Here is a 24,898-nt window from a genome sequence, read left to right as displayed (position 1 = left end):
AAAAAACACACATCATTGTAAAATCAATACATTCATCGCTACTCCCAAAATTTAAAAATAAAGATATAATATATTATATTGAATCATAAGAAATATCATAAATTAAATATCCGGTATGATAATACCCAATTGTATAATCTAGAAGAATTGGTGAGAGTAGTTAGTTGCGGGAAGTTCCTTAGTTTCAGTTAAAATAATATGTATAGCCGTATAGGTATATTTTACAAGGTGCATAGAGTCATGAAGTTTCAAACATAATATTAAAATGTGCACAATAATCATTCACATTACATTGTTATGATATTACATTTCATTTATTCATTTTAATAGTTTCATAATAAAATTAATACCTATTAACATGAGTTACTGGGTTATTGGTTAGGCTTGTGAATAATTGATTATGTTTTTATTATTTATAATATTATTAAGTACCCATATAATATTATATTAGGTATACTATAATATTATATTTTGCATACTTAATAATAATATGTCAATCTACATTTATTATGAGCATTTTTTTCATGCTTTTATTCGTATTAATTATTATAAATGATTGAAATGGGTTTATGCGATTTTTATCTCTTCCATTTTGAACTAAAAAATGTATAAATCGGACCGGAAGCACTACATTTTTTTCAAATAAAATAGTATATAATTCAGAACACCGGAAATGGTTAAATAATACACATATTATAACTTTACCATGATATCAACTCGGGCAAAAATTAAAGCCAAATACTGAAACTCATCTAATGGTAACTTAAAAAAGTTTTAGATTTCGGCATTTCAGTACCTGTGGTATTGTCAATAAAATCCATTAATGGAATGAATATTAGGCTGGCTGGCGTAAATTTCCTGGTAATAAAATGTAATCGAAACTGTCACCGTCTGTAAAATATTCTTTACCAAACTTCTAAGCTGGGGATACTGATCATATTTTGGCTAATTTTTTTAATTTGTTAATTATAAGTTAAAAGTCGTAAAATTATACTCTTTGAGAATAAACAAACAATGGTATTATATAATATTATTATAATGCAGTATTTTTTTTTTATTATTATTATTAGAGAATAATATACAATCTATATACACAAAGGCATAATAAGAATATGTGCTAGAACAATATTAAAAAAAAAAACATAAATAGAGTGAGGGAAGAAACCATTCAGTGATCGCACTTCCTTTTGCTTAAGAAATAATACAATATAATGTAATAAACAATATTATTTTATTGGTAAACATCGCATATAGTACGCATCAAATTGCTTAATCGCTGCCAGGAGTGAATATGAGGCTTGATTAAGGGGGCGGTGAACTGGCATCATGCGTGTGCACTATCGTATATTTCAATCGCTTTAGACACACTAAATAATTAAAATATAATACTTTATTATTTTTTTATCTAACAGTGTCACAGTGACTACATCAAGTGATCACATTTAGGACCGACATTTGTCTACTCCTATCACTTATATATTATCGTTTAACCAGGTTTATATTTGGTACATATATTTAAACTTACCGACTAAGACTTAATAGGTACTAAATGTTTATATAACCTAGTTAATAGTTTTTATATTAATAATGTATATGTTTATTGATTATTATACACGCCATAACTATAAAAAAAAAATTGGTGGTGGGAAAGCTCCCTCGAAATAGAGAGTTAAGAGTTTCAAATAATAAACGCTTCCCAAAATGTTTCTTTATACACAAATTATACAAATGACTTGACTGCATTCACTGTTTATAAAATATATTTTAATAATATTTCCACCCGACCTGCTGTATAGTATCAAAATAGCCATGCTCACATCCGATCCATAAGTTGCCAAACCTACAAGACGATAGAATTTTTATAACGTATTACATACTAGTTCAAGCTGTCCACCTCAATGGACGCTGTTTTAATATTAGGCTGTAACTCCTCCCCTATTAGAGTTCGGCTTCGTCCTATGGGACCCTTATATTGCATCCACCTCATCAATTATAGAGTGTGTGTAAAGGCGCTTCCTCTACTTCGCGAGTCACGTTCTCAATATCAACCACACGTTGAGTGACTGTCCCACATGCATTAGGCATGTAACTATATCTATCAGATAAAAGGGTTGATGCCAATTTAAAGTTTTTCCAAAGAATTATTGATGGCACATAATATAATGTACCCACTTTACTATCATGTACCTATACGTTTCCAAGTTACCCAATACTCCAATCACTATGTTGCTTCTTTTCTAATCCACTTACGTGTCTTCAACTATGGTCGTATTCGCCACATCAACTTGCTAATGCGTCTGTTAAATACTAGGAGACGTTATAAGGTTGTGTCACGTGCGTGTCACATGTGTATAATATATATAATAATATCATTATACCTTGTCTAAGAAAATTGGTCGGGTCGGCATGTAAATAATTTCATATATTTTTACGTGTCATAAGTATCACATTATTAACTATGCGTATCTATCGTTCCACAGTGCCACCACAGAAACCGGTCATCCTGAGCGAGTACAACGAGGAGATAGAACACACAGGACCGTTCTACGAGGGAGATCGAGTGAAGTTGACATGCATGGTATCTGGAGGTAATATCATTTTTGCAACTTTTTTAACATAATATTGTGTAATAATATAATAAATCTATGCAACCTATAGTGGCAAAGTGAGTTTTTTTTTAAGAAATGGGATTCCACTTAAAACTAATATTGCCTACTATAAACTCCCATTAATACAGTATAACGAAGACAATTCCATAGTATAACAAACTTCCATGTAAGAAAATTGTCTATTTAGCGAAATATTTTTGAAAACCAAACCAAAATATTAGATCCAAATTTATTTAATTATATTTAACGAAATTTTTCAATAATAGGTACCTTTTAGTTACCGCATTTTTTTGTTGCCTGTGAGACTTTAAAATATGGAAGTTGTACTGTAATATAAACTGTCATCACTATGGTAAATATGTTTAATTACATACATTTATGTGTGATAGGCATATTATGCATTAGATAATCAATCATACATAAGGGGAAAAAATAGGGTGCAACGTGTTTTAACGTTTACTTTTTGTGTAGTACTACCAATATTGAACGTTTAAAATGTCACTCGACCGTGTCGATTAAATAATTAAAAACATTACAGTGCTATTATCTATAGTGTACTAGAATGCGACATCCCAAATATTTTATTCGAAATAAATGCATCATAAATATCTTACGGATAATTTAATTTCGTGTCTCTATTTTACGTGTATCGTTTAATTTTAAATACTCGTCAATGTACATTGTAGATGGTTGGTATATAATATAATATATAAAAAGAACTCATGATTTGATATTGCGTGTACCAAAGTTAGGAATCATGTGTTTAATTTATACAGTTCACCACGGAGAATTATAATTATGACCGTGATGGCATTCCAGCATTTTCTACTACCACATAATGCAGTGTTCACATTTCTCGCTGAAATAAATTACTTAACAAATAAAACATTATTATATATACGATCGTGTTATTATGTAAAATGGATAGTTTTTAGCTACCTACATATAAGGTAAGTTAAAATTATTACGTATTCATTACATACTACAGCTAGTCGCATAAACTTTATAACATGTAACTTAAAGTTGGATTAATATTTGTTAAAAGTTTTATCATTTATAACGTATGTCAGGAAAAGTGCGAAGAAGCATAAAATTTGTATACTTTATAATATGCGATCTTGTCAAAAACTTATAGAGTTGAGTTACTTTGTTATAAATTGTTAATCACTACAAAAATACATTTGAGAAAAAAATAGGATATACTGTTACACGAAAATAACTTAGATTAAAGTGTGCAATATATTATATTTTATAAATTATAAGCCACTGTTATAAGTAGTCCACTACTGTTCGCAGTTTTAAATTATTTAACATCATATTTTAAAAATAACTATGAATTATATTACTCAAAACCAAAAAGTGTTTTTTTTTTTTTATAAATTATTGAATCCATATTATGCGATAAAAATGACAAAATAATGACCACACAAAAAATAAGTCTGAAAAATTGCATAGTTTTAACTTTATATTATAATTGGTTCAAAATTAAAAAAGCACATATGGTACTATGGTAGCTTATTAATAAATAAGAATACCGTTTAATTAATTTTCATTCTGAGTATGTTAGCTATTTTTTCCCTGCATAACCGACAGCAGTAGAAACTCTATATTAGCTATTTGCGCAACATCATTGTTTTAATTTCATATTTAATTATGTTCTTGAGAAATACGATAAATCATTAAATATTCAGTCTGTATTCATAATTTATTATATCAGATGAAAAAAAATTATTTACTCTATTATTTCTTCGCTTTTTAGTTCTTAAATTTTACACCAATCGTAGTAGGTACCAGAGGTACCCACATTAAAAAGTAATTTTTTTCATTTTTTTTCATAGAAATATCGAATGAATTGTTTTTTATGAAAGATGTATAGCTACCATACTTAATCGTCAGAAAGGTCCGAAAATTGTAAGTCAAGATAATAACATCCATTTTTAGACACCTATCAACCATGAAAAACATAAACGGAAATAAAAGATGAAATAATATAAGCTCTGGAGATAGATCTAATAACCAGATGTTGAATAATTCAAAAATTAAATTGGCGGTCAAAAATATAACAATAAATTCAGATAATGTTTAGTAGTGTATATTACTAGCAATATATATTTTTAGATTCTGAGCGGAGCGAGGGAGCTATTGTTTTTACAATGGTGTTTATTTTTTCTTTCTTTTTCTTTTTATATCCTGTATACAAAATTTCTTCCAGAAGGAGTGTTTCTATTTCAACATATAGTACCTTATATTTTATCAAATTGGATCAAGATGGTACTTTAGAGAGGTCATTTTTCGATTTTCTCAATAGTTATTTAATGCCACTGGAAAAACCACCGAAAAATTACGAAAATAAGCTAAAAATGGGATTTTAATTTCTAATGCTTTGTTTATCACCATAGAAACGAATAAAAAATTGTAATATTTTAATATTAGTTCAACTTGATTACCTACATTATAAAATAAATAATAACAATATAAAATATTCAGGCTGACAAACCGTCTCCGCTCAGAATCGTTTTTCTTATACAATGATATTATATCATTGAATTCAAATTTAATACAGCCATTATACAATGACCCACTTGTAATCTACTGTACAGCAGAACGACATCCAATTACCTGCTTTTTTTATATATATACTAAAAATAATAGGTTTGTTTTATGTTCAAAACTCAAAAAAATGCCATCAGTAACTATTAACAAACACAATGTTCAAAGGTAATGTATTTCAAAAGTTAAAATTTGAAAAATTGATTTACTAAAGATTCTTATGTGACATAGATCTTACAACTATTGAAATAATTCTATGTAGGGTAGATAATAGTATGCAAAATATCCGTCAAATGGTTAACTATTATTATTATAGGTCATTGATATAAGTATGAAATGTCTTGATGAACCTACATTTTTACTAGATTTGAAATTCAACTTTTAAACATGAGATAGAAAACCAATTCTTAGAAAACCTTCTATTTATTTTAAAATATAAAAAGTAAAAATAAAAATGTTTTCATTTCAAAAAAATAATTAACTTAAAAAAATATATCTTTTTTAAAGAAGTTAACGACTTCAAAATAGTGTGAAAGAAATGTTTTCAAAAATACATTTGTTCAACAACAAATTAAATGATAAAATAATCATCTTATTAATTGTATCTTAATATACAATATACATACAAGACTATATCACTAAAATAAATAAACAAAATATTAACAAAAACTTAATTTGTGTTAATATAACAAACCAAAATGATGAGAAAAAATAATCAAAAACCACAATCCGATTGCTCCCATTTTAGATTTAGAGCGGGTCGAGGGAGCTATTTGGCTTACAATAGGTTTTCATTTTTTTTTTTTCGAAAACAATTTTTAGGATAGTAAAAGTGTTGCGTGTGACCTTATCAATTGATTGGAAATTGAACAAAGCTCGTATTTTACAAAGGTCAAATTTCTTAGTAGTTTAAAAAACTTATTTGGAAAACTGCAAAGAACATAATATATAGTGTACCCATTTTTAATAAAATCTCCTCCATTTTTAGGTAAACCGATCTCCGCTCTGATTTGATTTTCAAATACAACGATTTACTATTATTATCAAATTTAAAATAGTAATATGTATACCTTAAACCAGATTGCGTCGAAGTGAGCACTAAGGGGACAATTGCTCAACATATTATGTCCTTAGGTAATCTGTATTGTGCTTATCTCTTTCTGTACGCTTTAATATTTGTAAAACAAACTATTGATGTCGTTATCATAAACAATTAAACTGAAAGAAAAATGAAATAATAATTTTCAATATTGTAAGAAATAATTGTAATTACACTCAGATATACGGTCTTAAACGAACAACGGCAATGAGTGTATTATCAAAGACAAAATGTATTATCCTAATCAAGTATCATTTATTCCAAAATTATCTATCAGGCTGTAAGCTTTGTTACCCAAAATTAAAAGGGTCTGGAGATGGTGAAGTTCAAAATATAAAAATAAAAACAATTTATCTGTATGATATTATACAATACTGACTATAATATATTATTATAAAACGATTTATATAATTTTGTAATATTTTTACACAAAAAATTAGGGTTCCAAAGTGTCATGATATTTTTCATTTTGATGAAAAATAAGACATAAAAGTCAAATATTAAGTCAAAACTTTAATAGGAAGTGCAGTAAACATCTCTACTTAATTAAATGTTAAGTGGAAAATGTTATAGAAATATTGCTAACATCGTACATTATATAAATTACATAACAACTATCTATCTTATATAATATATCTTATCTACATTGTGATCAGAGATTAAAAATTGATAATCACCAATCAGGTATGAAATCAGTATGACGATTTATAATAATAATAATATTTATTTGGCCATAAAAACAATTAGACATTTAATAGTAGCAATGTTACACAAAAACACGTAATTACTAAAATAGTAACTGATTATATAATAACAGAAGTATTTGGCCCAACTTTTACCACTGAGGTGTAACCTCGTATTGGTGAGTTTGGAGTCTTACAAATTAATTTATTATATACTGAGCAATCGTAAGAATAAATAAAGAAATAAAAATTAACGCTGAGGTAGTAATAAACAAGTATAGAACAAAAGAGTAGGAAAATAAAAGATAGAGGTGATTTAATTTTTGCATCCAAGAAAGATATAGGATAATAAGAAACAAGTAGAAAATCTAGTTATGTCGTATGATTTTTTTAGCCATATGTTTATAAGAAGTTTGAATTTTGTGTATAATTGACAGTTTAAAATATTAGGTGGAATGTTACTATTATAAGTTCAAGACCTACTTTACAAAAGTATCTACTGAATTTTAAAGTTTTGATTTTAGGAATAGTTATTTTATCATTTTGATGAGTTGTCCGTGTGATCAGTTTGAATTATATTATGTTTAGCTTATATGTAAAATTTAGTGATGATTTTATGCTTTTATAGAAAATAATGAAAATATTTTTTTCAATATTCCATTGAAATATTTCAAGAAAAATGAAAGTTTCAAGTTTGAAATACTTCAAAGTTAAAAATTCATGTGTGATATTTCATAATCGTAACCCTACAAAAAACAATTCAAATTTAACTGATGGCTCTATACATTTTTAATCCGAATTACTTCACATCAAAAATATTATGGAGTTATTTTCTAAAGCAATCTTCACCCACAATAAGTAACAATATTAAGTAATACATATTAATTTTAACTATACCAACCAAAATAATATTGTTTATGTTTATAAGTATATAATGTCACATAAAATTCAAAAGATGAATTTCCAAACTCAAGAAAATCAAAAGATATTGATTAGTAACTGCATATTGTGTTTAAGTTGATAAATTTAAAACAATGAACTCCAAAGTCAAAAATTATCTAAACTTGTATACTAATTAATAGCCAATATTTTCCAGAAACAATGAATAAAGCTTACACGATCCGCTTTAATCTAAGTATGGTCTTAATATTGTATATTATTTTCGATTGTCTTTCGAAAATAATAATTGTTTACAAATAAAATAAATATATTCAATACCATTTTTTTTACTATAATGCTACATATACTATTTTTATTTTAAGTAAGCATATTTTAATAGAAATAAATATTATTTTTGTTATTATGAAAATCACAGAAAAAATTTAGATCATATTTACACTAATACGAGTGTCGTTTAAATTTAAATGAATTCAAAAAATTTGAGTGAAAAAATTAAACAAATAAGATTAATTAATCGAAAATTAAAGATTCCCAATCTTTACTATATGTATATGAGAATTTTTAATTAAAGTTTTTTTATTCACAAAGAAATATATTTTTTTATTTTCAAATATGCGAAATTGGTATTACAATATCATTAGTTAATTTTTAAAAGTAGAATGTAATAAAATCAATTTTACCAATTCATAAAATCGATTTTCATATTATTTCAAACTATTAAATTACGTATTATAATATGAAACAACAATGGAAATATACAATTTGTATACATTGATTATTAATTGTAAATTAATCGGAAAAGGTCAGAATGTGATAAATGGATGAGTGACCGTCATTACGTTAATAACTGTTATAAGCATAATTTATTTTTATTCAATCATATATTATATGATATGGAATATTTTTAAAAATAAAAAAAACAATCAATATTACCATTTTGAATATTGTAATACAATAAAGTAAAATGCCAATAATAAAACTAAGTTTAAAAATAATATATTTTATTTCAGAATAGGTATCTTTTTAACTTATATTACTTATACTATACGCTTATTATATGGTTATATATTTAGATTATAAAATGTATAAATGTTATGATATATCTTTGTTATATTTTGATTATAATTAAAAATAATATATAATGAATTTAAGTGTTTTTATTAATGTACGGTGTGTAGATGTAATAATTAATGCTAAAATATATTGTTTGATAATTTCTATCGGTTTTATACATTTAATGGTTATTTAGGTATTTAAATTAAAATAGAAAACATATTCATAATACATATCTTAAAAAAAATAACAGATAATATTTAGTGAAATTGTGCAAATGTTTATTTCATATTACAGGAATTATTGCCCTATTAGTTATGATAATATTTTAAAATACTTGCTAGTTCATTAATACTAAACAAAATAAGTTTGATTTAAAAGGAATAAAAGATAAATAAAAATATTATTATTGACTAGGTAGTGAATGTTTTCATACGCCTAGTTAAATTCATAGGAACTAATTAGATTCTTATAATTAAAATCTACTTTGATCAATTAGCAATCCTAAATTTCTATTACATTTACGATTCAACAGTGACAAACACAGATGTATAAATGTATAATAAATTAATTAACTATTTACAGTATACACATAATATGTGTTTCACTAACCTTAAAATAACCATTTAATATTTCAAACTTCCAAAGTTCGGTTTGATAGTTAACGATAATAATGTACATCGATAAAATAATATAATATAATAGAAAGGTAGTTTTTCATTGATTACGAAGGACGTCATGTCTACCATAAAATCTACAAGGAGAAAAAATTTAATTAGAAGTGATTTGAGAAGTAAAACAGCCATTAATCGGTGAAATGGTAAATATCAGTTTTTCTGCAATATATTTTTAAATATTTTGTAAAAGCAAGACAAATGTTTACTTGTAGATAATAATTATTAATCAAATTGTGCCAGCCAACATCAAAGTTTAGTTTCTCCATGGAATTGCATACCTTCCAATTTGCTTCCACGTCGTTTATTTAAACAAAAACACAATTTACGATTCAAATGATGTGTCTAACGAAAGCATCATCTTCGAAGTTTCGTCTTCCTCGTGAGATATCTCAAACTCATTTAAATTTCAAATTACCCAACCATACAACTATATTTCAATAGTTATCAATCATACTGAATAAATGAAGGAAACAAATAATTTCATATGCACCGTAGTTTCACTTATCAACATATTATAATTTTCTTAAAGTGACAGTGACATCGTGGTGTTGTGTTATTATTTATTAAGTATTTTCCATTTTTGCATATCGAAAAAAAAAATACAAGTATATAATAACGATAGAATTACCATCCATATCGTATTCTTTGAGGTGACAAAAAATGTCGCCAAAATAAATTCACGAACAACCGGCACATTCTTATATGTATACCTGCTACCATATATTTTTCTGTTGGTTGAAAAGAAAAACCTCGAACTGTCTTAATTTTTATCGACGTTATTTTATACTTTACTTAACAGGAACAGATTTCCGTTTCAGTAATTCGTTATCATTTAATGAACATTGATTTGTGATTTTTGTATATTTAAATTATAAATATAATTTATGGGTAACGGAATTCATCCGTACCCACAAGACTTAGATATCGTAAAATGGAAAACAATTTCATAGAGTCTGTTAAAAATCGTAAGTTTTAATATTTTGATATTTTGATATAGCAGTGTAAATTCTGAGGACATTCGTAAATTAAATTACAGCCCAAGATTGCCGTCAAACTACCAAAGACCTCATAATATTACAGTATATTATGCGAAACAGTGTAAAATTTTTGAACGTGTACATTAAATCTATTTAATTTAAAGATTTTTTTTTATTTGGTTCATAGTTTTATGAGTCATAAAACACATTAATTAATGGAAAATTAGAGTACTTATACGAAATGGACAAAATCGTATTCGGTTGTCGTTCCAATATAATTGTTTGTAGTAGATTTTTATTATAAAAGCCCGAGAATGGTATTGCTAGAGAATCACGATTTAAAATTTTTCGAGCGTTCATAATGTGCTATTAGAGAGAGATCACTGGACCAATCTATCACTTCAATATAGCATGGAATCCGCCAATTCAGGTAGTTTTAAAATAACTTATCGATTCAACCAGCTACCATTTTATACCTGTGGTTTAAATCCCATATTATATATAATATGATATATCTCACCCTAGTCACTCCTAAACTTGATTAATTAATTAAAAAATATATTTACACTTCAATTAATTATTTAACGCTATAAATAAATATTATCATTAGAATTATAGATATTATAATACCTAATACACGATTATTCAATATTACAATATGCACAATTATTCTAAAATCATATTATTTAAATATAAAAATAATTATTTAATATACATTTTATTCATTCCCCTATTTATAATTTTTTAATGAATACCTGTTAAATAAATTAGTTTTACTTTTAATTATTTTGAAAAATGAATGATTAAGCTGTTAAATATACTATCAAGAACATCTATGTTAATTTAAAATACCAATTTATGAAACAACTATTTGAAGTTTATATATTTTCCCATGCTTACATTGTCCGTTTAGTTTTTTTTTTTTTTTAGTAAAGTCAGACGAAATTTGGATATTTATACAATATCGTAATTAATACCATGGCAGATTCATATAAACTCGCAGGTACCACTTTGTAACTCTGAAAACAAACACATAATATACGTTTCATAGTTACTCAATTATTCAATATACTTTTTGAAATGTATTCTTCCTGCGTACTGTTCATGTACCTATTTTTGATTTTATCGAAACGTAACGATTATGATTGATATCAGAGCATACTCTCGTAGCAACCATTTTGATGTGGTGGTGAAGTGGAGGTACCTGCAAATCTAGTAGTAATAATAATTTCTAACTACTAGAAATTCCGGACAATCGTGTTGAACTATTATGGTCAACACTGAATACCGAGACCAGAGCGCGGGAATCAAAATTGCAAAAGCTCGTGGCCTAAATAACAGCATATTATACAAATTGCATTCCGAATAGTTGGATAGATTTACCCCCCTCGTCACCACCGTGTGAAATTCAATTTACAGATTTTTTTATTCCCCCAAGGATTTGGCATATATTACTTTATGCACTCATTTCACTTCGAGTAGGTAGGTACACGACGACGTGCGAAGGCGATGGTTTTTTTTATGACTGACAGCATTTGCCGGTCGTAAAAAATATTCAAAATGAAACCAAAAAAAAAAATAATAATAATAATAATAATAAGACCGTCGAATATATTATATATTTTACAAAGGAATAATGCATTTGTGCGTGTTTTTACGCAGCAATCGCGCAATCGTTGTATTATAATTTTTGCTATTAAAGCATTTATATTTCTAACCGCGAGGCTAGATCAAGTAAAGTGGTGCTATTGCGTGTTCAAAATAACAAACGATTCGATTTGATTTCAAACTTTTTAACACATGCTATCAATTATTTTCAAGTTGAGAAATGTTAAACCAATACAAAAAAGTAGAAATATCTTTGATTTTAACTGTATCGAAAATATAATTCAATTTTAAGCAAAAATATACTGAACATGCAATGGAATGAAACAATAATATATTTATATTATTTCAATATATTTTTGTATATCAACGATAAATATTAAGAAATATAATATAAATAGTATATACATGTTGTTTATTGACATTAAAATTGATAAGTAAATTATTTGTATTATAGAATGATTGTATCAATTACATATTATAGGTATGTATTAAACATAAGTGCTTAATACAGTTTAGTTATTTTTTAATTGTTTGTTTTAATATTAATATATTATACAGATTGTTTTAGAAATTCTCTAGTGACGTTTTTAAATCAGTTGTGTAAACTATTTTCAATAATAAAGAACTCAACGAACACTTATACATTTTATGAAATAGTTAAATAAATATTAGTTATCTTATACTAATGGGTCATTATTTCAACAGTAAACAATCCTGAAAAACTATTAATGGTCTTTGAAATATTTATATTTATATTATTCTATAAAACAAAATTGATATTGTAATTAATGTTTAAGTTTTTAATTTCTTGAAAAACAATATAAGTTTTTTATTTTCATAATCCAAAGCAGAATATAGTCTGAGCATTTGTACATTTTTATTAATAAAAATCAAATTTTGAACTGTCTGTTCTATTTAATGTTTGGATGAGCATATTTATCAACATTTTGTAGGGTATCCCTGTGCCACACTACTCCACGCATGAATACTTTTAAATTTAAATACTTGTAATTAATTAACTTCTTGTTTGAATTACGATTTTTATTTATCATAATTTTCAGAAAAATATTTTGCTTTGTAGTATGGAATTTTAAATATCCATACAAAAAAAAAAAAACTAAGAAACTTCATAACATTTTGAGAATAGAAAATATTAAAAATAATAGAAAATAATACAATTTATTATCTCCAAGAATGTTGTTGAATATTACTACAAAATAATTAGGTAAACAAAATAAATACATATATTTTCTAAAACGTTAATTTTGTATTTAGTTTATGTTTACCGTTAAAATAATCACTCTGTATACATTTTAAATTACTTGAATTGGTCCACATACAACGTAATATATAGTATCTATAAAATATATAAACAAAGTAAAAGTAAACATCTATGAAAACAAAAATTTCTCAGTGAAATATTAATTACAGTGAAATTAATGTATACTGTTATGTTTATGTAGTCGTAGTGTATGCCTATAAAAGTTGTACTTTAACTAGGTAACAAAGTGTGCAGAGATTAAAGTTAATTTTAAAAATGCCCCACTATTGCAGGATAATATATACAATATTAATAAGTTTGAATCACTAAGGGTAATGTTTTGTTTTAATAAATTTAATGAAGAATATTTAGTCAATAAAATATTTTTTTATAATATTTGTTTACGTCAGAAATATTATAACTTCTATAAAACAAGAAACAAATATACAAGGACAATTTCAAACTATGAATAAAAAGATCCTATTTTAATATAATACTATTTTTATCTACGCATACAATAAATGATAATGTTGATTCTAAATTAAACAATCAAATGCATTTAATTTTTTTTTTATTATTATTACGTTAAAATTGTATCATTTTTACATTTTTAGATGCATATTAAATATAAAAAATACAGTTATTATTTTTTCTGAACATTCACCTCAAAATAAAAATGTTTGTAACTTTTACTTTTTTTTCTACCGGTTTAGTAAAATAAATTATTTTGATCTTGCTATTAGTAATAGTGTCAATAAAAACTGAATAAATTAATTTGAATTGAAACAGATGATAAAATCTATTTAAACCAATAGGTAATTGTAAAATTTTAGAGTAATAAAATAGTTTTTGGTTTATTTGAAACATAAATAGGATTTTGGATATTACCATTATGGAAAATCTATTTGGCCACCAGCAATTGTCCACCGTCTAAAGATAATGGTCTCCTTTATATATATTATATAGACAGTTCGTACGGTAAAGAACGTGTATTTTCCTCTGTCACGACTTGTACATTATCTTCTACATTTGTATTCATGTCCTCGTACAATCAGTTCATGAGGCAATTTAAAACCATTATGGAATTAAAAACGATTTTTACTTCACTATACGGTCTAGTAGGACATTTTAGAAAATTAAATAAAAGCTATTTTTGGTGATACCTTTCCGGTAATTATTATTTATTTTTGTCATTTGGTTAGTATTTATGTCGCAAATGTCTATGGACTACCAATTTCCTGGCCCGAATCAAATATTTCGTTGAATGCAGTGTATAATTTATTGTGTTTTCGATCATAAACAAATCTAAGAGTACTGCAGTTATTACTCAATTATAAATGTATATTATACATATACGATAACACAATGGCGAATTTAGTGGCGGCGAAGAGGGCGAATGCTACCAGTGACAAAGTGTTAACTGTTTTAGGGGTGGTAGTTTTATCGACTGCATCACAAAATGTATAACATTTTAATAGCAACATCGATTAGTAAATTGATTAATCAATGATTTAATTTTTCAAGTTATAGCTAATTGTTGTTAGTGCTGTTGTGTAAGACGACCATGAGTGATTTTATATCAAGTACCTACTGTTGCCTTTAGTGTAGACTTTTTTTTGCACTTTGTACCCCTAGTAATAATAGTAATAAGTGATAACAGATTATCGTATCAATCTATTTTGAGTTTATTGTGATATGAGTGAAACGACTCTGGGGAGATAATTTTCTACTCTTATAAAAGTTTACAATTATCTGTGGTCTACAATTGGTATTAATAGGCTCAACTCCTTAGCCATAATTTATCAGAGTCAAAGTTAACCAGTGAACTCCAATATTATGACGTTATTGAAGAATTTGTCCACCTACAGGCAAGAAAGAAATTGTTATTCAATTTATTATTTTAATAAAATTTACTTAGGTATGTAATTATTTGATAAAATCGTTTATTTAAATAAAACACTTCAACATTGTAAACTGTTAAACCCTATATGATATAAGTTTTAAAATGTTATTCAAAACAAGCAAGGTGCAGAATTTTCAGTATTTGAGGGTGGGGAGGGAAGGTCTGAGGTTGTAAAAAGTAGTTGGTGAAAATAATTGGGAGAGAAGGGGGCGGCGTTAAAATTATTTCGCCACGGGCCGCATATATTCTAAATGCGCCACTGCATATACAAATATATAGAATAATATTATCATAATGTTTAGTGTAGAACTGTAGAGGAAAAACACTTAAATGTTGAATACAATCCAATAATAAGACGCAATTATATTCTATAATGCCTTATGAGAATTTAATTGAAATATTGCATAGTAAAATATGATGATGTGGTAAGAAACCACTTGAAACATTATACTGTTATAAAATGTACACGGAAATGAAGAATAATTTGTTTTTCTTTGAGCTTGACTGTATTTTTTTAATTAAACACCAACATAATTGAGCGCATTTGTTTGTTTTATATTAACGTTATACAACCGCTGTACGCGAATCTCAGATGACATAAAGTATGATCATAATTATTATTATTGTTTTATCAAGTTCTAGACAAATACAAAACTAAATTATCTGTGAATAATGTATACAAAATATGTCTCGTAACCAAAAATGGTATAAACAGCAATAACGAATTCTTGATTTTAGTGAAAATTAACTTTTTTTTAATATATTTATTAATCATTTATAAGAAGGTATAATCATAATAACGGTATTAAAAATAATAAATTGTAAGTTATAATATTAAATGCATAGCTCTGTTAAATGTTTTGTATAACTGTGTATTTTACGTGTCACTTAAGTTTATTACTAAACAAAACCTAAGAAGGCGCTATGCTGTATAATTGGTGTCGAGTATATCTATCGTTTTTGTGTAGGTAACTTTAATGGATTCGTTAAATTTAAATTCAATGATAAATCATTAATATAATTGATATGATGAAAAGGCTCTGTGTGGAAAGGTCTTTCAGACTATATTTCTTAGAATATTTTATATTTATATTGAATATTGATAATAGTACTTTATTTTAAAATTATTAATTAGCTAGGTTGAGAAAATTGTGGACAAAATCAAATCGCATATTGTATATAGTGGTCATTGTAATATTATTTCATACTATTGTTTACTATCTGTTATTAACTTATATGAGTCGATACCGTAGAGGTATATAATACATTTTTATTATTATTCCTAATTATTTAGCAAAGTACTATTTTTTTTACTTTTGACCTCGACTAAACCCAATTAACTAGGTACCTCCCTCAATGTTTAAAATTAAAGCAGTCTTACTGCTCCAAATGGCGATGGCACACTTTGGTAGAAAATTTGATCTAGTCGGAACTTTGAAAAGGTAAAAATACCAACTTTCAACAAATTCAATTTTATTATTTCATTATAATTCCAAATTAAATCATTGTAGATGTATGCAAGATTCCCAAAATATTTATGTGAGAATTCTCTAGATTTAATATAGTGTTAAAATTATTTCAGAATATTTGGATGATATTTATATTATGTCAAAATATTAAAAATAAATATCATTTTTTATTATGAATATTTAAAGATCTAATTTCAAAGAAAATTTTCAAAATCAAAAAATGTCAAAAATTATTTGAAATTAATGAATTTATGAAATTTTATTTTCATAGTTTGAAAAATCAATACAAGATTCATCATATGTTTTTATAATTTTAATCTAAAAATAAAGGTTCACCGTAAACCTATGTAGGTACATTTCTAATGGCATTTGAAATACAAAATATGTTGATGACATTGGATGATCAAACAGATATTAACAATTTTGTCATAATCAGATAAATTTAATATAATTTTGTATTACTTAAATTATCTACAAAATAAATTTCAAAATACTTAGACCATGAACAATGCTTTTTATATCACAAACCTTTTCACTCTTTCAACGGCTTGTGGTAATAACTTATAAGTAAATAATAATAATATATAGGTAATAAGGTATTGTAATAACAATAAATCATTATATAAATGTAAAGTCAACTTTTATCTTACTATAGGAAAAATAAGCTATTAATATATTAATATAAGTAAATTAAAAAATCCATATAAATAATAGATAGGGCCGTCTCCATTATTCGTGTGCAATGATTTAATAATTGAATTACAATTTAACTTGTCATCCATTGCAGTCACCTAGCCAACTCCCATGTGTTTATTCTCTCATGAATCATGATAATATGATTTTACTTTCAGTTTTTACTAGTAATACTTGTATCCATATCACGTACATTACTCAATTTTAATTTTTTCGTTTCGATGACGTGACATTACTTTTGTCAGTTTTTCCGTTAAAAAAAAGAACCATAGGTATGTAATGCTGTTAAACGTGTGTACACTGCAGTAACTACTCTATAATATGACGTTTACATAATTACATACAATAATTAATATAAATTATAATGTTACATCCGAGCTTCTAGAATATGTACACCGAATTAAATCGACGAATAATAATATTCTTATTGCTCATTATGGTCATTATACTGTAATCGTTCTCTATATTATGCATCCGTCAAAACCCTCCGTGTGCCCAATTAAAAAAACAGCGTATTTTTCGCATTACGAAACGTATAATATATTATATCATATAAATTACATATTTTATTTTTTAACACAAATGCGTTTCAATAAAAAAATATACAAATCAATAGTTAAATGTAATAAAAAATTTCAAATTTCACCCGTTGTGTGGTGTATTTTGTATATTTCGATTCGTCCATGGGAGACGTCTCTCGTCGTTTTGTGAACAAAGAACACGACGTGCAGGTGCTGCCACGGCGACGATGGAGGCCGCCGACGAAGTAGTGAAGAATTCTGTCAGAGTTGAATAATTGAGGCGGACGTTTTACAAAAGGGCCGGAAGAGAATCGAGCGAGATGGTCGTTCTTGTTAGCACATTAACGGGTACAAACGAAATATTTCTCGTGGGGGAGGGGGGGTGCTAAAGGTGGAACGACACGAGCGAGATGGGGGAGGGGGGGCTGGTTTAACAAGACGAATATAAATAGCCGAAATTATTTATTTCGCTACTAACGGTGCTCGTTAAAATCCGGTAGGTACTCGGGAATTTTTGACAACTCGAAGGGTAAAGTAAAACAAAAATAAATAAATAACAATGATCATAAAAATAATAACAATAACGTAACGGTGTGCAGCGAGACGGCGTTGTGGGCATGTTAATTTTTGCTCTCGGCTGCGACCGTCTTGTCCGTACGAGTAAGTTTGGGCACCTAATGCCGAGGTCACATGTTTCTGACAATACGGTTTTTTTTTAACTTCCACCCCTCGACCCATGACAAACAACTCTACCCTATGACGGGTCCGATATAAATCGCCGATATCGATAGTATACCGTCCGGAAACGGTAGTTACTGGGAATTTGTTTTAATATTGTTATTAATAAAATACATTTTTGTTTTGCTCTTTTTTGATAAACCATAAAATAATGAAACCAATCGGAATTTTAAAAGTAAAATAATGCACCATTAATTTTCTCAAAACAAACGAAACGTTGCAATACAGGTGGGCATAATTGTATTCTGTCACTGTTTAATAATATATATTATAACGTCGATCTGTTTTTTTTTTTAAGAAACAGGAAAAACAAAGAAATATATTTCCTTTGTTGGGATAAATTAATGACGATCAATACTCCTGCTCGCTTTAAATCTAACAAAGGTAATGATATTATGATGAGGTCTTTATTAAATGTATATGAGTTAAATACATTTCGAAATAATATTAAACGGTATTATTACATTTTTAATAATAAACATAATTAGGGGTGATTTGATGTTAAAGTAAAAGGTTTCTTTTTACCGTGGTTATAGATCAAGAAAAATAATAAATCATGAAAAATAGAAATTTGCAATGCAGTTTCGTATGTACATCAAACATTTTCTTTTGTAAATTATAAAGTGTAATATGAGTTCACTACTTTTACGCTAACTAAGATTAAATAAACAAGCATTATATTTCGTTATTAAATGGGATTATTTAGAAATAAGCAGGTATCTACTTCTCTCCGATGAAATGAACATCGATCAACCTATTTATAATATAGTAATATTGCTCAATAGTAACTACATAACCGAACTATATCAAAAATAAAATACAACATTTGTATTTTTTATATTATTACAATGTATTTACTATAAACATAAATCAGACAAAATAATAGATATTCATTTTCGACAGTTTCTTTAAATAGTTACTGTTAAAATAACATATTATTTAGTGTAACATTAATATCGATAAGTTATTAATTAAGTTGATAATTAAAAAAAAATAAAACGGAAATGTCTATGAATAAATAAATGTATACATTACCTCAAATTAATTTTTCGTAGGTATATATTTTACTCATACACTGTTACGTTTTGGTGGTAATATTGTACGTTTGCCTCCGGGTGGGTACCTTCGTATCATAATAGCTCGTGCACGAGTAGTTACAACAAATCGATTTTTTTTGTTGATATTTTGTCGAATTCATAGTATAAATCGAATAAAATACTTTTCAACGTTACCCCCAGCTATATTTTACAATATGCCGGGCGTATGCGTACGATGTCATCGAAATCGAGCGAATGAAATATGATTATTTTTGTTCGTACGGAATACACTAGCGACATATTATGTACACTGACCGGCGCTACCGGATCTGACCGAACGTTTCCTTGTAAATCGGGTTATGGTCGCAGGGGGCCTATAACAATAGGTACCTATAATATACGTATTTGCTCGAAGAAATCGAAAAATTACGTCCGGTCGAAAATCTTTAGTATCCTACGACTACTAGTATATATTTATTTGTGTACCGTACACATAAGTCGGCTATCGGAAAATGTAGGTACCACCCTACGTGTATACGCCGTATATATGTATTACATTAGCGGTCGGAATCGACTGCTGTGAAATGTAATAATATTTTCCAACTAATTTCGAGAACTGACTCCCTCCGCTTCTCTCGCTAAACCCGCCATTTGACGACAATTTCCGGAGTCATTTGGATCTTCTGCACACGACCTCGTCCCCTGCATGTGACGTTCAGTACAATATGTCGTGCTCTTTTCGTGCAACACACATGGACAAGGTTATTCTCCAAGCATGTCCCCCCCACCCGCGTATTTCTTTATTAATAGTGAGTTTATTCAAATTTAGCTTTTAAATAATGTACTGAAAGGCCGTGTTTTAAAATATTTAGATTTTCCATAATATTTATGAAGTGTAAATTTGTGTACTATAGATAATTAGTCCATGATAATTATATGTAATGAAATAGTAGCTATGTTGATTTGAAAACTTTAGTAATTAATATTAATCTATCATCATTAAATAGTTTGTAAAAATTGTCTAAGTATAATAAATAAAAGATACAATATTACATATTTTATATTTTTGAATTAGCTGTTTAATTTATTTCCTTACTAAGTACATTTTATCAACACAGAAACTACATGTTCAAATTGTAAGTTATAATTTAGATACATTACCAACGACTTTGAAAAATTTATCTACTTAATAATTTACAGTACAAAACTTTGGTTCAAAAAAATAAGACTTTTGTAATCTCAGGACACTCCTTAAATGGTATACGATTTTAAATAATTGAAAATATGGTCCTTCAGTATACATAAAAATTCTAAAAATAATAATTTTAATGAATACCGAATTAAAGAAAACAATTTAGGCATGAACGTATACTTGGTGAATGGTGAAACACCCTGTATTCAATATTTAATATATTTATATATATATATCATGCGTGTCTCTCCGGATGTGCCACGTGGTTCTTCGGAATACGCAATGACGCGTGTTTACGGTGGTACGTTGCGATAACAATACGACATAATAATAATATAATAATGATCCATTGACGGCGGTCGGAAATGTACATATTAAACATGTGCATTCAAAGATTCGTGGGGTCAATTCTTCCATCTCCCCTCCCCTCCCCCAGAGGCTAGAATCCACTCAACAAAATACCTACTCGCCGGCGTATTTCCTTGTTAGTTTTTCATTTGTTCCGGACCATAGTCTAAAATTGCATGGATCATATTATACAAAAAGTACAATAATAGTATTATGGCATATGGTACGGTATCGAGAAGAATCAGATTTTTTGACGAATCGAATATATAAATCTAAAATAAATGAGAAGCAGGGTAGAGGGACATCAGAAATAGGCGCATAGTCTGGTGAAGGATCTGACTATATGAAATAAGTGGAGATACGAAGAATTGATTTATGTGGCTTTATAGTATTTTGGACAAAACACTATGTAAAACTGACATCCGTGCATGAGTGAATAAATATCTTCGGCTAATAGGCCAATTGATGTAACCCTCACTTTTTTCGAATTTCAGGTTATAATTGAAATATATTGTTATAGAGAAAATACACATTGTGGCCAAATATTGTAACCCTCAAATGATTAATTCCAGTCTAAATTCAACTTAATTTATTTTTTTTTTAGTGTAAGCCACACTGTTAAAACAGTGTCAATTGATGTAAGCCACAACGTAAATATCAACATTTTCAAACGATTTTTTCTTCAGCAAACCAATTAGTGTAACCCTAAAGCATATCTATGTATAGCATTTTAAGTGTTCTATAATATTACAGGCCAAATAGTGTAACCCACTATAAAATTATACTTAAGTTTTATTTTGAACTACGTTTTATTTAAATGAATATGGTAATTTATTGTTATATTATTTATATAACTGTTACACAATTTTGTTATTATTCGTTGATAATAGAGTTTATAATAACAAATCGACTGATAAGAAACCTTATCAGTCATCATTGAACATTTTACTTTAAAACAATAAGCTAAATTTTTATGCTGAAATGAATTATGTTAAAGAACTTAGAAGATATTAAGAAGAGTATCAGATACACATAGGTACACTAAATATAGTTTTAATGCAATTTTTTTGTAGTTAATTGAGTTCAGAGTTTTAATATCATTATGAATACCAAAACTAAATTAAAGAGGGCTAGTAAGATGATAAACCTTGTTTTGCCAAATAATTACAACAAAGACAGAATACAGACAAACGATGAGCAAAATGTAAGTAATCAATTAAAATCAATTTATAAAATGAATAATGTACAAAAATGGGTAAACTCTATTCCATTGAGAATAAATGAAAATACAGAAGTTGTCTTTTCTAATCAAGATGAAGTAGATGAACACATAACTCAAGATTCTATGAATTGTGTTCAAGATTGTATAGTTATTAACATACCAACAGAAATTAATAATAATGAACTGAGCACTAATAACAAAAATCAAAACTGCCTATAAAACTGCGATATTATTAATAATTATGTTACATCCGAAGTGAACATGTGTATTAATGATTATAATATAAATAATAATATTATTATTAATGAAGCTAATAGCATAAACAATAGTTGTCCTACCATGGAGGTTGAAGTACTTGAAGAGGCAAATAATTATGATAATACACAGATTGGTGTAAGTGCCTACAAGAAATTGTCTAGAGGTAATAAACGCAAGATAAATTCAACGCTCAGAATAGATGGAAAATCATATAAGACTAGAAAAGGAACTATAGTTAAAGAAAAATATTTTCAACCGAACCCGTGCTTCACAAAAAACTGTCAAAATAGTTGTGGTATTATTACTGAAGAATTAAGACAAGCTGTTTTTGAGGCAATCTATGAACTAGATAGTCAGCAGAGAAAAGATTTTCTCATAACATCAATACAGACTGAGCCAGTTAAAAGAAGATACTCAAGTTCTACTGATATTAAAAAAACTTGTTCAAATTCTTATTTTCTACCAATTGATGGTGTAATTACAAAAGTTTGTCAACAATTTCTTTTGAAGACACTTAATATTACACAGACCTATTTAAAATACACCGATTCAAATAAATCTAAATTATTAACTGCTAAAAAAGATGAACGAGGTAAAAATAAACCCTCAAATAAAACACCTGATAGTAATCTACAAACAGTTTATCAATTTATTAAATCATTACCAGCTGTTCCATCTCACTATTGTAGGGCCATTACATCAAAAAAATACTTACCTGCTGAACATAAAAACATTTCTGCTGTTTACAGAGCATATTATAAGAACTGTGAATCCCTTAAATCTGATATAGTTAGTGAAACAGTTTTTAGAAATATTTTCACCAACAAGTTTAACATTGGGTTTCATACACCTAAGAAGGATAAATGCAATGTATGTGAAAGTATGAAAAATATTAGTGAAGATAATTTAACTGAGATACAAAAACTCAAGTTTGAGAAACATGTTAAAAATGCTGAATTTTCAAAAACGGTTCACTTAGAAGAACAAGTGAAATCTAAAGCTGACATGTCTTTTGTATGTACATCGTTTGATTTACAAAAAATTTTAAATACTCCTCATGGAGAGAGTATGCTTCTATTTTATTCAAGGAAATACTATGTATAACGAAACGTTTTATGAAAGTGGTACTCGCAACGGTCATTGCTTTGTTTGGGGAGAACAGGATGGCCTAAGAGGTTCTAATGAAATATGCACTACTTTGATTAAGTACTTGGCAATTGTTGAAGAAAGATTGTTAATACTGTATCATTATTTTGTGACTTATGCCCGGGTCAAAATATAAATAATCAAGTTCTTTCAGCCATATTTTGGTTTATGAATAAAGTAGCTATAAACATTAATTCTGTTAGTATAACATATTTACAACCTGGACATACTTATATGCCTGTGGACTCTGTTCATTCAGCAATTGATTCAAACTTAAAAAAAAAATTGTTTGGGCTCCATCTGAGTGGCCAACTATAATTGTGAATTCAAGAAACAAGCCAAAACCATATGAAGTTTTTGTCCTTAATTATACTGATTTCAAAGATTTCAAAAAACTTCAAGCAGATAATTGACAATAACTGATGATGGACAAAAAATAAAATGAGTGAAGTGAAAAAAGCTACATTCCCAAAAAAATCATCTACTATTTTATTGAATTTTTGTTATGAACCAGGAAGTGAAGAAAAAACTGTTATAATTGCTCAAACAAAAGAACGTATACGATCTAAAAACAAACAGTTACCAAAATATTCAGAACTTCAACCAGCATTTAAAAAAAAATCCAATATCAGTGGCAAAATATACTGATTTATTAAAACTTTGTAAAAGTGGTGTCATACCTAACAGGTTTCATAGTGAGTATATTTCATTAAAAAGAAATTAAATAGTGGAAGATAGACTACAAGAGACTGATGAAGAAGATTGTAATACAGAGACTGAACCAGATCAAAATTAAAGGTATCACACCTTTATTGTCATGATTTTTTTAAATATTTTTTAATTGTATATTAGTTACCTATACCCAGTAAAAAGACTTAACTATTAGTAGGTACCTAATAGTTTTTGAGCAATTGTTTTTTTTTTTTTTTGTTAGTTAATACAATATTTATATAA

General features: G+C 27.2%; 1 protein-coding gene across 1 annotated transcript in view; it reads left to right on the top strand.

Annotated features, from left to right (window-relative positions):
* The window catches only part of LOC100166234, a 567,258-nt gene that overhangs the window by 480,111 nt on the left and 62,249 nt on the right, over window positions 1-24,898 (top strand). Inside the window, exon 4 of the mRNA XM_001952454.5 lies at window positions 2,481-2,588. Coding sequence (XP_001952489.2) covers window positions 2,481-2,588 — 108 coding nt within the window. The remainder of the gene's footprint in view (window positions 1-2,480; window positions 2,589-24,898) is intronic.

The sequence above is a fragment of the Acyrthosiphon pisum genome, chromosome X (genome assembly GCF_005508785.2).
Source record: "Acyrthosiphon pisum isolate AL4f chromosome X, pea_aphid_22Mar2018_4r6ur, whole genome shotgun sequence".
NCBI classification, from domain to species: Eukaryota; Metazoa; Arthropoda; class Insecta; order Hemiptera; family Aphididae; genus Acyrthosiphon; species Acyrthosiphon pisum.
The sequence above is the reverse complement of the archived record's forward strand: the minus strand, read 5'-3'. Positions and strand labels throughout refer to the sequence as shown.